Genomic DNA, 12683 nt, shown 5'->3' with positions numbered 1-12683 from the left:
AGGAGAGTGGGGTAGGCAGGGTTTGTGGAAATGAACGGTCGTGAGAGATTGGATCAAAATGTCAAAGGAAGAGAGAATGCTAACAAGGTAAGGGAGGGACTGATGTTGTTGACATATTGTTGAAATTCCAAAATAATTATTAGAAAAGGGGATAAAGGATGAAGAAATTAAAGAAAAGACATGAGGAGGGGAGAGAAGAGGGAGGATGATATGGAACAAAGGAAGAGAGAAAGCGGAGATGAAAATGGGTAGGTGCAGGAGATGAAAGACAAGGGGAGATGAAAAAGCAAAGTATGAGAAAAGGGGTGACAAAAAGAGAGGTGAGGAAAGAGCAATTTAAAAGAAACGGAAGGAGTAAAATGAAAAAAGATGGGGAAAGACAAACAAGCAGAGAGTAGAGAGAAGGAAAGACAAGGAGGGGAATGATGAAAGCAAAAGGAAGGAAGATGGCGGGAAAAGATGAGTGAGTGAAAGAACAAAAGAGGAGAGGAGTCAAAAAGTTTAAGAGGTCTGGAGAGGAGATTGGAAATAGAGTAAGGAAGACACGGGAGAGGAGAGAGAAGGAAAGGCAAGATGAGGGGAGAAGAAGAAAGCATACAGGTGAGTCAAAGCTTGAGAACAAAAAATCAGGTGAAGTTAAACATAACTTTAAAAAAAAAGGATGAGTTGAAAGAGGTGATAGAAAAGGAGGTGAAAGGGGAGAAAAGCACAGAAATTCACACTGACCTCTGAACACCAGGAAGAGATAGCCTAGCTCTAGCAGACAAGCCCCCAAATTGTCCTGACCCACTTTATTCCCCTTCTGCCTTTTCCGTCTTTTCCTGAGCTCACTCGAGGGAGTGGATGTTACATTCGTAGTGATGTTTTCGTGCATCTGGATGTCCAGTCTAAGCGTCAACCTATTTCAGGAGGACAAAGTGAAGAATGCAGAGCTGCTCCTCTGTGCCTGCTTCCCTGCTCTGATCAGCAGATTGCTCATGTCTTGTTTGCCTGGGATTATCTCTGACACACGCATTAGGCAAATGAAGGGAAGCGTCTGCACTAGCCCACTGGACCGTTGTGGTTTAGCGTGCTGGGTGCATATTTCTCTGATTTGCATCTCATTATGGGATATGCTTAGCAAGTAGGTTACAGTACAGAACTGACATGACTGTACGTCTGAGTGTTAACATCAAATGGCCTGTTTGTTCCCCACTTTGATGAAATGATGATGTTTGCATGCTTAATGGTGCAGTTAATTGGTATGCTTTCAACCTGCAGACGATCCAGAAGGCTCCTTCGTGCCGCCTGAGTTTGACAACACGGGCAGCACGTTTGAGGTGAGAAATGCTGAATCTTCTTACTCGATGTGGTCAAAGGGACAGTGCAGTCATTCACCCCTGGGAGTTTCTCAATACAGCACACAGTGGTGATGTTGCTGAAAGAGAGGAGAGTGTTGTTTGTTCTCTGCTCTCACCTTAAACTCCATGCAAGACAGCAGCCATTCAGTTATATGCCCACCTCTGTCACCTCGAGCTGTGAAACAGTTATATTTGTGAACTTTCTAATTCCAAAATAGTTTATATTTTTATAATTTTAACAATAAATTCTATCTGTATGTCTGTAATAATTAGCCCTTTTTTTTTCTCTTTATTCCCCCCTCCAAGTATGCACAGGTTATGGCGGCTCTAAAACAGCTGTTATTCATTTGAGCACACAATTCAATAAATGAAACCATTTATTTCCAAAGTGACAGCTGTGCGTTACATCTCTGAAGCTTTAAACTGAATCCATTTATATCCATGGTTTGATACATCACATAGAGACTGAGATGTGGAAATCACTATAGATTCTGGCCAAGTCAGTGACATACATTTTATTGATTATATGCTATTTAGAAATATTCTGCGAATAGTCATACAGACTAATGTGTATTTACTTACGGCAAGAAGGTTGTGTTTTTGGTAGCATTTACGTGCATGGCATTCTGTGTGTACACACGATCGCTCGAACGGTTGTGAATGAATTCTGATAAAACTTTGTGGGGAAACTAGGAATCACATGGGGAAAACAGGTCAGAGAGGTATAACAATGGAAAATGCACAACATGAGGAAAGACCATACCAAATCTGTTAAGTAATGTCAACATATAAAAAGCACTGTATAAAAATTTTAGATGTCATGTTATATTTGACCTTTGACCGCTACTTCAAGGTCAGTAGATTGAACTGAATGTCAAAGTGATAACTATGTTTCTTAATGTAATTATTTCCATTAAGAACATAAAGGCACATAGGGAATGATGTATGGTGATCCTAAATAGCGCGTTATTTTATTATGACTGTGTTACAGTACATACATAATAACTTGAATACGTGTGCGATGTTCCTAAATAATGATTATTTGCACAAATTTCAAGAGTGTAAAAATGGTTTGGCAGGAACTAAAACAAAACAACTGATTACATGTTCACGTCTATGGCAATGTCATGCATACAGTTTGTGCAGCTGTAAATTTAACACCAGAATATAAAGTGTGGATTCATTATGCAATGCACAGGTTTGCATACCTGACATACTTTCAGCTGAGAATCTACACTGACACATTATTGTTATTGTTCAGAGTAAATTATCAGTGATCTAGGCAGGTGTAAACAAAACCACTTTTATGAAAAAAGTCCGACTTCCCAGCCATAGTCGAGGTTTTTTTGTTTTTGCACCTTGTAGCCGCTGTGCAGATTAACAATGTGCCATTGAGCAAACTGTACAGATGAATATCATTTATTATTAATCACTGTGTATGTTGATATTTCATCACAGTTACGTTTCAGGCGGGCGCACTTTGAGAAAAGCCTTTTTAAATATTTTAAATGCGTGTGTGCTATCTGCGATTTTTAACCAAATAGCAGGTTACACACCATTTTGCCACTTTTGATTACTCATATACGCACGGTCAATTTCACTGCAGTTGAAGAGATCTGCTGCGAATCCTGCCCTGAATTACACTTGACTACATTATTCTGAGAGGTGTTTCTAATTTGTTTTCCTCCCCATTTACATTCACGGGCGGTGCGAAATGTCAGAGACACCTGAATATAAAGCAGTTCAGTCTACGCCACCACTAAGTGTGACCTCACTGCTAAAACATTAACACCTACATCTGTGTCAGCAAGAACATGGCAGTATATTATGTACACCATAACAGAAGAGTTGTATCGGATTACATTATATTCATTTTGGATGGGTGGATTAGCAAATGCTTCTTTGCTTTGAGTCAGTCTGAAGTGCAGGAATCAGCCTCACAGCTCATGCCTGATACACGGTCTGACCTCTTTTAACTGACTATAATCCCAGACCTCAGTGATTCACTTGGCTAGGACACAGTATCATCATGACAAACACAAACTGTGTCCACAGCTATGAAAATAAGCTTACAGTTTAATTCAACCCAAATTTCCCTTTAACATTCAGCAGTCTAAATCTTAAAACAGACTGGATCGAGTTGTTCTTCTGACTAATGCGTTTAAGCACGAGCCTCTTTATCTACGAATTTGCATACTTTTCATTGTAAGGTGCTTGCAGCTCCAGGTGTAAACATGTCTGAGTACTCTCCTCTGCACATTTATCTTTGTTCCTGCTGCAATTCTTTTAAAAGTAAGTCTGCATTTCTCTCACTGGGCTTAATAAATGTTCATCTCCATTATGTATCCTTTTTCGCTGTGGCTGAGTGCAGCTGTGTAACCACTCTATTCATCTTTTTAGACTTCTCTGTACATCTATGTCTGCTGTATTATGGATACAGCAGTGAAAAAACTTTATTGTCAGGAAACAGACAAATGCCTTTCATGCGACTGAATTCTAAAGCTTTCTGCTTCCTCTGTAGAAATGCAGAATTCAAATGTGAAAGTCGCACTCTGCCACTGAGCGGTGCGACTTTTCTCACCACCGCATGAATACATTTGCAGCAGACTTATGTAACTGGATTTCAAAGTAAACTGTGCGTTCTAATTTTTTGCAGTTTTTCTAAAGAACTTCTTCTTCTTGCACATTTGTTTACCACATAAGTATGGGTCGAGCCCACTTCAACTGTTGGGAGCGATAGTTATGCGTGGGTCATGAACTCCGGAGCACCTGGTTCATATCCACTGCTGTCTCAGGGCTGACCATAATATCCACTGTCAGCGAAGCAAAGCAACACAAAGGCTCCGTCATAAATATGCCTACATGGCAGCGATGCATAGCAATTATGGCCTATAAAGTCGTTACGGGATAGAGTGTTATTTTGAGCTTTTCTAAACTCATTCATGGATTCAGATCTCTGTGTGTACTGTAAATTCACAGCTGCAGCTGCTTCGTGATAATGACAGCGTTGTCTCCCTGTCTGCCCCCGGCTACAGGGCCATGTTTATTCTCTGGGCTCTACGCTTTCTGCCGCACTGAACTTTGTCATCGAGCCAGAGCTGGAGGCAGATCTGGGAGAAGAAATCCAGAGGCTGCTGGAGCAGATGCAGGAGGAGAAGCCTGAGGACCGGCCGCTCCTGCAGGTACAAAAAAACCTGCTGACTCTTTATTACTGTTAGAATGATTTATAGAAAGCTGCGTGGTTTAAACTGCATGAGACAGCTGTGGAATAATTAGAGGTCTCGCTTCAGAAGGCGTTTTGTCCTGGGATCACACTAAAATCATTATAACTTTCACACAAATGGGAAAATTGGGTGATTTGCCTTTTTGACATGTAGTGAGACAGGAAAATATGGTTAAATATGAAATGTGTCATGTTGAACAAATAGGAAAAGAACTGAAAAGCAATATCTTGTCATGATCTAATACGATGGATAATGATTGGCCAATAGCAATGTGTAGCCTGTACCGATGCTTTCCTCACATATATCAAGCCAAACAGTACATCCCAGCAGAACACGGAATCACTATTGCTTTACAGTCAGAACAAATATATGGATACTTTGTGTGATTACTGTAGTATTAAATCATATCTGCTTTTCAACTATTAGACAAACTGACAGTCCATATTCCTCCAGTCAGTCCGTGCTCTTGAGCAGCATCAAGTGGAAATAATGTGTCACTGCAAGTTTTGCATTTCACTGTCAGCCTCTTACAAGATAAACCTCAATGAAAAAGAAAAACAGAAGTAAAATTGCTCATTCTAAGTGGAAAAAGGTGTTATATGATTGTAATATGTACTACAACTTTATGAGAACCCTCTCAGAAGTCTGCGTATAAGCATACAGAATAAGGCTCATGAAGAGCTCATGGTAACAGAATTGCAAAAAACCCAGCAACTAGTCAATAATTATGAGCAGTCATCCCTCCAGAAACAGCTAATTGGAAGGGGTTGCCAAAACAAAAGTCTTTAGATGGTTCACCCAGGCAAAAGTCCAAATCTAGAGATAAACAACAGATTTCAAAAAGAAAAAAAGGAGATTAAACACTGAAAATATATACAAAACTGCATAAACAGATAAAAAGTCCAAAAATGCTCTACAGCTCTAACATAGATGCCAATAATCCAGTGAATATCCACCAGTGAAACACTGTGTATGTATGTGATGTATGAAAAAAATATGTAGGAGAAATACATTTATTCACAACTACTTGAAAAAGTAGCACATACACACGGTACTATGTATGTGTTGTCTGTTCATGTGTTGCAAACCTGCAAGTGTAACACTCCCACAGGACATCCTGTCTCTGGCTGAAGGACGGCTGTCCCGCACCTCCTCTGCAGCTGTGTGCCGCAAACTCTCCTCAGTTGGACGACGCGTGCTCTCCATTGAATCGGTTTCAAACTTTCAAGGTTATCATGTTCATCACGTGTATTCAAACAGATCGCCGCTTAGTCTCTTCCGTGATTTCTCCTGCTGTTATTTTCTTTCTTTTGGCATCCACAGATGGGCAGGAGAGCTCCTGGGAGGCGAGATGGCAGCATTCCAAACCTAAATGTCTTCTTAAAAGACTGAGCTCAGATGACAACACCAAAGATCAGCATGACAGTTCTGTTAAAACAAATGGTCTGTCCAGGCAGCAGGTATGGAGCAAGTTTTTAAAAATGTAGCAAGCAGCTGGAGGAAGAAATATTTTTTAAAACCTGTACTGCCAGCAAACAGCTTTTCCAGAATGTTATTGGTACCTATTCAGAGCCGTTTCATAATTGAAATATATGTTTTATTTCATTTTCTGACTGTGTGCTAAATGAGCTAGTGATGCAACATCATGTCAGAAAAGTTATTGGCAGATTTAAGCAACATGTTAACACATTCCTTAAAGGAATCATATACAGTATTTGTTTGCAAAGAGTAGAATATTACTATACAACTTGCTTTACAAGATTTTATTTACATTGTTGTTAGAATTTCAAAAACAACTTCTACTGTATATACCCCTATTAGATTACCAGAGTTTGTACAATCATAAAGAGCTTGAAAGTCAATATTTGGTATGATCACCTTTATTCTTCAACACAGCTTGAACTCTCTTAGGCAGCTTTCTTGGAATTTCTTTAAGTAATCTTCAGGAATATTTCTCCAGGCTTCATGAAGGACAGTCAGAGCTCTTCTTTGGATGTTGGCTGACTTTTATTCTGTTCTCTGTCACGATGATCCCACACCACTTCGAAAATGGTGGTGTGGTCCATGACAAAGCATGTTTTACAATGCTTTACAAATGACATTCACTGTTGTACCTCTCTCCAGACCTCCTCTGTGCATATTGACAATGATTTGAACCAAAATAATTCATCTCTCCATAAAACCTGTTTCTACAGATTTTCAGTGCAGTTCTTGTATTATTTGGCACACCTCAGCATTTTCTCCTCATTTCCCTTGCTTAGAATGATTTCTTGACAGTTTCTTGATCATCTGAAGGGTATCTCTCAGATCTTAGCTGGATTTGCTCCAGTTTCTGAAGGACATGACTTTTAGATAGTGTTCATCTGCTGCCATAGATCATTTTTTAGCTCTGTCTTTTCTTTTTTTCCTCCTCTTGTCCAATTACCTGAAATTTCTTTAAGGACAGACTGCAGGACAGACCTTCAGAAAGCCTGAATAACTATTGCTCAAGAAAACTTAAAAATACAAGAAAGTCTGACTGCTTGAAAGAAAAACATAAAGAAATGTAGAGTGGCTTAAGATCTTTGGGCACTGCTGTATATTTGCACTGATGCTCATATTAAGCTTGGCAAAAGTTTCAAATCATAGGGACCTAATTTCTATCAGTAATCCCTAAAAGCTCGGGCTTCAGATGCTCCAAACTCTTTGGCCATATTTGTATCCATAGATCTGTGTGATGTCAGAGAGAATATCTTCATATGGTCACCTTAGGCACAAAACTCCAGAATACAATATAAAATTGTAAAGCATAACAATATCAAGAAAAAAACTATGGAGTTGAAAAAGGGCAGAATTGAGATTGATGTTCTTTCCATTTCAGTTTGCTCAGCTATCTAAACTATGGTTTCTGTTTTACCATCTAGATAATTAAGTTTATTTTTTGCCTTCAAAACAGCTGAAACCAATCATAATGTTCTCGATCTGCAGCTGTGTGGGGGCTGGGATTCCACTCTCTGGGCTGAGGACATGGAGGGCAGTGAAAGAGACAGCTTGATCTTGACAGATGAGATGGATTGCCGTTCTCACAACAGCTCCCCAGTGAGGAGGAGAGCGCAGCAGAGGCTGAACAGAGTGAGGGGGGCCCTTAACCGCTCCTGTTCTGTCCCGGACTCCAACAACCCCCCCTGCTTCTCCCCTCCAAGTCACGGAGACATCAGTATACCGGTTTCAGACCTCACTGAGATAGGAGCAGACGAGCACTTGAGTTGCAAGTCTGTGTGGAGTAACAGACTTCAGAGATTCAGCCGGGGAAAGTCCTGTGAGACGTACCCACACTGTAACAGTGAGGACTGCTGGGAAATGTCCAGAGAAACTGAGGATGCTGCCGAGACTGAACACACCAATATTCAAGAGTGCCACGAAAGTCAGTGTGAGGAGTGCGCCCAGGACTTCATACAGGACTTCGTGCAGGAAGTGCAGGACTCCTCGTCCTGTACTTCCCTGAACATGGAACAGGACTCTTCTGAAGACCAGACTTCACTAAACCACAGTCTATACATTCCTAATAACTACATGACCAAAAGCATGCTGTTCCTGAATGAAGAATCTCAGGATGAGGTTAGCCATTGCCAGACAGCCTTTAAATTTATGGCTCTATGCTCACATCACATATTTGCTTGCAGAAAAACAACAGAGGTCTCAGGTGAAGGCTGAAGTGGGCTCAACTTTTTGTATCCTCTCAAAAAAGCTTTGAGTTGGCAGTTTTAGAGGAATAAGAAGGGAAGAGCTGGGTTCATTTCATAGTCTTTAACTGCATTGTATGACCTATGTCAGTACAGGATCTTTGCTCATGTTAAGATGGCTGAAAAGCTTTGGTGAAAAATGCTTGAGTGGACGATGATGATAATTTAAGATTGTTGAGCTTTCACCATGCAGCTAGCCAAGGAGGAGATTGCTAAGATTATTAGGGAATAAAAAAAGTCCAGAGTACTTCGCACCTTCTAAAAAAAAAAAAGTGGAGAGAGATACAGTAATGTAAAACTGTTACCTGATTTCAGATTTTTGCAAATAATTAATCCTCTTTGAAACAGCTTAGTCAGATGAAAAGCTCACCCACACATTTCTCACACCCGCAAAACCATAAAATTAGAGTCAAGTGACAGAGTAATCACATAGGTACTCAGCAGCAATAGAAGCATTAAAAAATAGATTGGAATTGCTCCAGTTAGAGTTAATTAGGCCTTCTGAGGGAGCATCTGAAACTCTTTAATCTGTAACACATTCCCTTTTTAAGATTGGTTTGTTCTTGTTTTCTTTCCAGTGGATCTCTCTAAGAGAGTTGCTTGCTCGTTGTGGACGGAGGCTGACAGTTAATGAGCTGTGGGCTCTGTGTTACACCTGCCTAACCTCACTGCAGAGCTACATTGACTTTCCAGGTGATTTTACCCACTGTGTTCACAAAAACCAGGAAGAAACTATCCCTGCAACAGCAGTTTTCTCTTCATTTTAGAGCTAGCGCTTACAATAGACTGGTAGAAAGTTCCAAAGCGGAGAGAAAAAAACTGACTAGAAATATTATGCAAATTACGTTGCATGGTTCTAGCTCACAATTCTTCTGTGCAGCTGATTTCTCTCTTTTCTGTTAGCCTATTTATGCCTGGACACGGCGCATGTGGGCTGCAAGGGAGAAGTGCTTTTTTTGAAACCTAAAAACATAGGTAGGTACTTCTTAGTCATCTGCTGTTGTGTTTTTCATGTTTTTTGGGGAGGGATTTGCAATCTCTAGTTGTATACTCTCAAAATACTCACTGAAAATGCACTCTTATCCAACGTGTATGAGTATATGTTGACTTTAGGAACTAACTGTAAGTGTCCTTTGCAGGATCTAGAGATGAATTTTATCTTGCTCCTGAATATCAAGAGCATGGAATTGTAACAGAGAAGGTCGGTCTGTCAGAACTGCTTTCATTAATTTTTAAAGCGAAATTTTAAATAATTTATTTCAAATTAACCCCCACCCCGCTTCTTTTTGTTCTCGTCTGTCTTTGCTCAGGTTTGCGTGTATGGAGTTGCTGCCATTCTCTGGGCCACAGCCAAGTTCAGTTTATCACCTAATCAAAAACTGGCGATGCCTCGGAAATTAAAGAGACTGCTCCTGGAGATGGCTAAGAGGACGCCTATCGAGCGACCTACCATCGACATGGCTAAAAAAGTATCATAACCCATTATTATTATTATTATTATTATTATTATTTAAAAAACATGAATTGTCACCTTAATCTAACACTATGAGTTGCTAGTTTTTCTCTAATGAAAGTCTTTATGTGGTTGTCAAAACAAATTATCTGTGGGGCTCTATGCCTGACACTGCCAGACAAGAAAACCCTTTATCACTAGCTGGCTGTTACTCTGTTTTCTTCTTTGAACACATACAAAGGCATCACAGTCTTTTACCACATTAGCTTCAAATGAACTATCACAGTGCTTTTTGAATTCCTGAAATTTCTGACAAGAATGTCTCCAGCTAGTGATATTTTTGTCATCAGAAAGTTATTGTAAAAATACAACATGACAATTTGATTTCAGTATTTGTGCTTTTTTTTTTTTGTTACAAATGAAAATTGGGTTGTAAAACTTACATTTAGAACAAACACGCTGGCATGTTAAACAGAAGCCCGGAGTTATCTTACAAAGGTAGGTGCTTATATTTATAGAATAGAATTAATGACTTTTTTTAAGCATTTAAAATGCAGTACAGAATTCCCAGTGCCATTTTAGAGGCCACGGGGAGTCTTTACTGTTGTTAGTTTAAGAGCACTACTGAAGATTTCAGAACAATACTACAGACTTTTTGATTTTTGATAGCAAAGAGCCACAGCAGCTTGATTCCATTGATATCATGGTTTCCTCGTGACCTTTGCTGTTGCACAAATTTTTTTTTTCCGTATTTCTGGCCTCTGTGGTCTCTAGAAGACTTGGAGGTTTTTGTAAAGCTTAGGACATCGAATATTTCCACTTATGAGCAAATAAAAAATGTCAGACTATGCAACTGTGGCTTCAGTACTAATTAGCATATGTTAACATGCTAAACAGGTTTGTCGGGTTTTGAGTTTTATGGTCAGATATAAAGTCATGGTAAAAAAAACAAACAATGTATCCCATCTTTAAATTCTAATGTTTTATTTATCAGGACATAATAAAAAAAAAGATCTGACATTATGACACTCTCATGTCATTGTGGAGGAATTTTGGCCCACTTGTCTTTCTGCTTTATTTTATAGAGGGGTTGATTTTATTGAGGTTTGAAGCCATTCATTCACCACAGCATTTCAATCAGGTTGAGGTCTCAACTTTGACTGCACCATTGCAACACCTTGTTATTTTCCTTTACGGCTATTCTGTTCTAGATTTTCCTGGCATCATTGTCCTGTTGCTTGACCTAATTTCAGCAAAAACCTTCAGCCGTGCTGCCATGTTCTATCTATAGTGAAAGGCTGGTTGCATTAAGAGATCTGATATTTGATTGGACAATCAAGTGTCAGTAATGAAAATAAAAAAACAAAAAAGGGTCAAGCAGTTCGGCCCTGCTTTCCTCCAGGGCATTTTGCTATCACACATTACAATGATTCAGACCAGCAAACTGACAGAACCTCTGCTTTTACAGAAGTGGTCATACTTATTTATAATCAGTTTAATAAATGCAGTTGATTTGCAACACCCATTTGATACTGTATGCCCCCATGCATTCAGTACTATCCATCCATCCTTTCATCTTCTTCTGCTTATCCGTGGCTGGGTAGCAAGGGCAGCAGCCTAAGCAGAGAAGCCCAGACCTCCCTCTCCTCAGCCACCTCCTACAGCTTGTCCGGGGAAACACCAAGGCGTTCCCAGGGAGATATAATCTGTCCAACGTGTCCTGGGTTTGCCCCGGGTCCTCCACCCGGTGGGACATCCCGTGAAGACCTCACCCAGGAGCCGCCCAGGAAGCATCCTTGTCAGATGCCCAAGCCACCTCAACTGGCTCCTTTCGATGTGGAGGAGCGGCAGCTCTACTCTGAGCCTCTCCCAGATGGGAGAAGTCAGCCACCCTTCAGAGGAAGCTCATTTCCACCGCTTGTATCCGCGATCTCGTTCTTTCGGTCACTACCCACAGCTCATGATCATAGGTGAGGGTAGGGATGTGGATCGACCAGTAAACTGAGAGCTTTGCTTTTACACTCAGCTCTCTTTTTAGTACTAATGACATGTTAATGTAAAATGCTAAAAGAATTAGTCAAGCACCAAATACAAAGCAAATACAAGCAAAAATGTATCTACAATTTATCATACATTTATTTCTAACTTATGTTAGAATACTAAACTATGAAGTGAACATGGTAAACATTGCTTGCTAAAAATGTACATGATGAATTTAAGTGCTGGCGTTAATCAATGTGGAATGTCCCTTCCAAATAAATATAAAGATATGCTAACATGAGCATCAAAGCCATATATGGTGCAATAATTATTTAGGGTTTCACACTAAAAAAGAATCCCTGCCCATTTTTTAATACTTTTGTTCATCATAGACTTTCTATTCTATCTCTGATTTGTGTATTCTAATGACACTTTTTTTTTAAATAATTTATTATAAAATGCACTTTGCATTACACTTTCTTGTTTGCAAAGTTTTCTATAAATAAAGCCCATTTTGATTTTGTTTATCACTGTGCAGATATCACAACTTCAAAGAGAAGCATCATTGCTTAGAGTAATCTCTTTTTTCCCTTGTCATTATGTCAACAAAGAACTCTGTGACAAATGCCATAATTTACTGTTACTGTTACCCTGTCAATCCTTTTTAAAGGGTTGCTGCGTGTTTTTTTGTTTGTTTTGTTTTTAACCCTTGAGCTATTTCAGGAGAGAATTAGTTCTGACATTATCCATATCTGTGTATGAAGTGCCTTGTATTGCTATCACACTTACTCTCATGTGGATCTGTTCCAGAGCTGTTGTGACTACTTATCACGCCAGGGGACAAATGCTGAGACTGTCTGGAACAACCTCATCAGCAGAGTTCACCCGGTAAACCTTTTTTCATCCATCCATCCATCCATCCTCATCCGCTTTATCCGGGGCCGGGTCGCGGGGGCAGCAGCCT

General features: G+C 39.8%; 1 protein-coding gene across 1 annotated transcript in view; it reads left to right on the top strand.

The window, feature by feature from the left end:
- kndc1 (kinase non-catalytic C-lobe domain containing 1) overlaps window positions 1-12683 on the top strand; it is a 49769-nt gene that overhangs the window by 7857 nt on the left and 29229 nt on the right. The window contains exons 3-12 of the mRNA XM_005735106.2: window positions 1261-1319; window positions 4376-4522; window positions 5676-5793; window positions 5888-6024; window positions 7532-8161; window positions 8865-8979; window positions 9190-9261; window positions 9426-9487; window positions 9597-9755; window positions 12530-12607. Of these exons, the coding sequence (XP_005735163.2) occupies window positions 1261-1319; window positions 4376-4522; window positions 5676-5793; window positions 5888-6024; window positions 7532-8161; window positions 8865-8979; window positions 9190-9261; window positions 9426-9487; window positions 9597-9755; window positions 12530-12607 (1577 nt within the window). The remainder of the gene's footprint in view (window positions 1-1260; window positions 1320-4375; window positions 4523-5675; window positions 5794-5887; window positions 6025-7531; window positions 8162-8864; window positions 8980-9189; window positions 9262-9425; window positions 9488-9596; window positions 9756-12529; window positions 12608-12683) is intronic.

This window comes from Pundamilia nyererei, unplaced genomic scaffold (genome assembly GCF_000239375.1).
Source record: "Pundamilia nyererei isolate P.nyererei 1_Seehausen unplaced genomic scaffold, PunNye1.0 scaffold00062, whole genome shotgun sequence".
NCBI classification, from domain to species: Eukaryota; Metazoa; Chordata; class Actinopteri; order Cichliformes; family Cichlidae; genus Pundamilia; species Pundamilia nyererei.
The sequence above is the reverse complement of the archived record's forward strand: the minus strand, read 5'-3'. Positions and strand labels throughout refer to the sequence as shown.